The 4,286-nt window shown below is 38.0% G+C and overlaps 1 protein-coding gene across 1 annotated transcript; it reads right to left on the bottom strand.

Moving 5' to 3' along the window:
- Positions 1 to 1,783: 1,783 nt before the first annotated feature.
- LOC125226345 (putative protein TPRXL) lies at positions 1,784 to 4,024 on the bottom strand. Its single transcript, XM_048130305.1, has 3 exons — positions 3,828 to 4,024; positions 3,003 to 3,188; positions 1,784 to 2,638 (listed from the first exon to the last, which is right to left on the bottom strand). Exons 1-3 carry the CDS (start codon positions 3,983 to 3,985, stop codon positions 2,143 to 2,145), a joined length of 840 nt encoding a protein of 279 aa, XP_047986262.1. The 5' UTR covers positions 3,986 to 4,024; the 3' UTR covers positions 1,784 to 2,142.
- Positions 4,025 to 4,286: the final 262 nt, after the last annotated feature.

Here is a 4,286-nt window from a genome sequence, read left to right as displayed (position 1 = left end):
ATCAAATCCATCAATTTATTTGATATTTATGATTTAAAATCATCATTTATAGGTAACATCTAGCAGCCAGATTAAGACATCGAGTTAAAATTTGTATGAAATTACTTTGCCCCCTTGTGGATAAAATGCAATTTTGCTATCTGTTTTCGAATAGCAAAGAAAGCCTTTACCAGTTGGTGTGGTGAAAATTATATTAATACCAGAAGCGTTCAGCTTATGATGTAATTGTTCACAACCAAATTCTCAAATCTTTATTGCGAATAAGGACAAAGCCATGAAGAATCAGATTATCACTCTCCTTAATGGAAATTAAATCATCTAACAGAACGTCAAATCAGATAAACTTTACATAAACAATCATTTTCGTTACATATCACAAATAAAATATATACCTGCTATTATAATGTAAATATCAATGTATATGCATAAATATTATTTAAATAACAGGATCTCACCAAACCATTAAATTGTGACCTTAAACATTTTCTTATGATAGGTACCTACATTATTTCTGCTGTGGGTGCTTATGGGACATTAAATACCCTATTTTCAACGGCTTCTTAATTAAAATGTTTGTTATAGAGTTGTTTTTGACACTTAATACCAGGATGCCGAATGTAAATGAGTTTTGGTTTTATTAAAGATGTATCTCGGCAAAGATGCTGTGGCCAATGATGATGAATATTCTGGGCATAATTTTGGAATGCAGAAATGATTCACACTTACTTATGTATGGTTACTCATGTGCTGACGGGCTAATTTTTTCACCACCCGCTTCCCTCCCTTGGTTGTCGTAGAAGTCGACTGTGGGTTTTGGGTTCAATTTTAAATCGGCGAAAAAGTTTGAAATATAATTCTTACTTATTACTTTACCACTCAAAACGAAATCATGGGGATCGATCGTGTCATTGGTTTCAAACGAAAGTGAGAGGAAGATCAGCAGGCCTAGCCAAAGTCATAACCGTTAACCCTTCGTGGCAAACGAAACGCAACTGGCTCTGTTACACCAATACTGAAGAGCGATAAAGAGAGATAGTAATTACGATGAGCAAACGTAGTCGATTTGCAAGTTGGTTACGCGTCCTGTTTAACTGTCGACTATACGAGTTCATTCTTGGATTAGAAGTGAATTGCACTTGACATTTGTATCGAATTAAATTTGAAGTCACGTTACACGACGGAATGCTCTCATAAACTAATCTTTGACGTCTTCTAATTTATATCTCACAAAAGTTGTTACATTTTTTTATGAAATAGGCAGCAAACGAGCCGACAAGCCACCTGATGGGAAGCAGTCACCGCCGCCCATGGACATGAGCAACATCAGGGGAGCCACTTATGCGTTGCCGACCTTTGAGAATCCTAAATATCTGCTTCTTGAAGGCCTTCATATCATAGCGCAAGGGAAACACCTCAGAAGGTAGCTCATTCCACAACATGCTTGTTCTGGGAAAAAACGAGCGAAAGGCCCGTTTATTCCTGGTTTGCCACGTGTCGAGAAAGTCAGGATGAACTTTGAGAGCCAACATCTCTCCGAAGGCTAAGAAGATCTAAACCGGCTGTGAGATCGGGATCGCCAACAACATTTATATAAAATGATTAGAACACTTATTCAATTAGGTACCTCAGGTAACGTGGCATATTAGTTTTATCGTTAGTAGAAGAAAATAACATGGTCATGCAATTGATTATTTTACCAAGTATGTGGTGCGAATTGTTTTGTTATACAAAAAGGTACTAATAAGAAACACTTAGTACATTTCAAAATAAAAAAGCCAACTAGTACAATAAAATTATGTATTTACAAATTAAATATTAAATAATAATACCTTAAAATAATTTTCTGTTTCTAGAAGGTGTATACTAGTATGAAAGTTTGTTTACGACTTATTTAAACATTAAGTTTTAGGTAACTAGCCAAAACAAATTGGACAGAGTAGGAAAGAGTATCTATATCTAAATACATTTTTTGGTAATCCTTAGAAACATTACAGACACGTAATATGTACGTTCAAGTAAAATTAAATGACGACAGTGTTTGCTAATGTCATGATATATACTGTAGGCACAGTTCAATATCAGATTTCGGTATCGATTGGAAGCATGCCGTTTAGTATTGAAAATGCACTTAAGAAGATAGGCTTAGGGAGCAGTGGTAGAGGCAGCTTCAGTCGTCGACGCATCAGCGCTAGTGGAAGATGGCTCTTCTGATGTAGCTGGGGTGGTGGCATCAGCAGATTTAGTTGTGGCTTCAGCTGGCGTGCTTGCCTCACTTGCATCTGTGGCTTGGCTACTGGCACTGGTAGTGCTTGACTCAGTTGTGCTAGGTGATGATTCGCTTGTATTTTCAGAAGATGCTTCGCTTTCTGTTGTTTTAGCAGCTTCAGTGGTTGAAGCTTCTACTGGAGCAGATGCAGGGCCTGCTTCCATCTTTCCACTCTTAGGTTCAGGAGCTGGTTTAGACGGTGTAGCAGTCTGAGGTGCAGGTACCGATGCAGGCTTAGGCTCTGATGCGGAGTTTGCACTGTCAGCTGCATTCTGTTTCTCAGCTGAAGAACCAGCTGCTGCGGCCGCGGCTACGATTGATGGAGGAATGTGGTCACCAACTGGTCTGAAGCCGTTTTCATCGGCAATGTACCTGTTATATAAGGAAAAATTGTTAGCTTGTCGACAAAATAACAAGAATGTGTCATAATATTAATATTTCAATGTAAACTTTTGATCCCTTAATTTTGTAGAATGAGAAAGTTGAATTACAAAATTTAAAATCATGGTAACCAACTTATTGTTATTCATAAGTTATATTATCGCACAAAATTAAAAACATAATGAAAGTGATCCAACCTATTCATTCATTCAGCTATTCAAAAGTTTATCGACCATCTTCATAAGTTTGATGATGAGGCTAATGAGTATCCGGATTTCCTTGGTTCCAGGCAACAAAGAAGAACGACGAAGGAAATTCGATGCCCTCAGATATGATGACGTTCGTAAAGTCTCACCTGACACTGATGACGGTGCCATCAGGCGCGGTGTAGGAGTAGGACCCCTGCTGCACATGCACCTCGTTGCTCTCTTCACTCTCGCCGCCCTCGTTGCTGTCTCCCGCCGCTGACCGCCCCTGTACCTTCGGGACCACTTTGTCGTAGGACGTTTCTTCACGCTTGATCCCGTTGCCAGTTTCATAGCTGTTCAAAATAAATTCAGTGTTATTAAATCAGAATTAATTTGATACTTTTGATAGTTATTTGCCTATATCACTCCTATCCTACGTCCCTATCTCCGCTTAAAACATCACATCAATTCGTCGCTCCGTTTTGCCGTGAAAGACGAACAAACAAACAGACACACACACTTTTCTATTTATAATATTAGTATGGATTTTTTATTTGTTGCTCGTAAATCGCACCTTTGTACACATTGATCTTAGGATTTTAAAATAAATGATAGCCCAAAAATGGAGTCATCAAAACTCAATCTATACGAATCAGGTACTGAACTGAACTAAGTACGAGAGAACATTAGCAAGTAAATTTTCGGCACTTCAAAATTCATTTGCATTAATAATGACTAATAATTTGTGTAATGAGACATACATACACCTACTAAGGTATTGTTTCAATTTAAGACAAGTCAATTCGAAATTAATTTCCCATACGATACGAGTAGAATAATTGACTTGTACTTACGTTTTTGGTAACAAATATTAACGTATTTTTAAGTTAAAACTTCACATTTGTATACATATATTTTGTTTTATAAAACAGAAATTTTAAATTATTCTTAAGTTGTGTTTATGCTCACTGGAGAATTTTACGATTACTTACCTGAATTTGTACGTTCCATTATTTTCTAACTCTTCCGATTGTGACACTATGGGAATAACTGTAGGCTGCTGCTTCTCCAGCGGCACCACATCAGTCGCCGCCGGCGCAGCCCTCACGCTAGCCACCGCCAAACACACGAAAACCAATTTAGAATACATTTTTACCTCACTCACTCCAACTCACTGATGAATGATACTCCAGACTCCTTCGCCACCTATATGTAAGGCTCATCTATTTGCACTACCCTCCCCCCGCCTTCCGGTGGTTCCTAAACGTACGCTAAATACTTCAGCCTTAACGCTTGACTGATGTGTTCTTCGAAAAATTGCACAATCGTCGAGGTGTCAACAAAGGTGACGATCCTGCGTGATTAACAAGGTTTATTGGCTCGCTGAAAACAAGCTGTTCTTAGTAGCAGTTCGAAGAATTTACGAGAGACTAAGGTATTTTATAATTACA

The sequence above is a fragment of the Leguminivora glycinivorella genome, chromosome 5 (genome assembly GCF_023078275.1).
Source record: "Leguminivora glycinivorella isolate SPB_JAAS2020 chromosome 5, LegGlyc_1.1, whole genome shotgun sequence".
NCBI classification, from domain to species: Eukaryota; Metazoa; Arthropoda; class Insecta; order Lepidoptera; family Tortricidae; genus Leguminivora; species Leguminivora glycinivorella.
Note: the sequence above shows the minus strand (reverse complement) of the source record. Positions and strands in the feature narration are given on the sequence as shown.

What these genes read in the sequence shown, in the direction of transcription:
- LOC125226345 (XM_048130305.1), bottom strand. Translation starts at nt 3,985, where the DNA reads ATGTATTCTAAATTGGTTTTCGTGTGTTTGGCGGTGGCTAGCGTGAGG. An exon ending in AATGGAACGTACAAATTCAG is followed by an intron (nt 3,189 to 3,827) that starts GTAAGTAATCGT and finishes TATTTTGAACAG; the next exon opens with CTATGAAACTGGCAACGGGA. An exon ending in GGCACCGTCATCAGTGTCAG is followed by an intron (nt 2,639 to 3,002) that starts GTGAGACTTTAC and finishes CTTATATAACAG; the next exon opens with GTACATTGCCGATGAAAACG.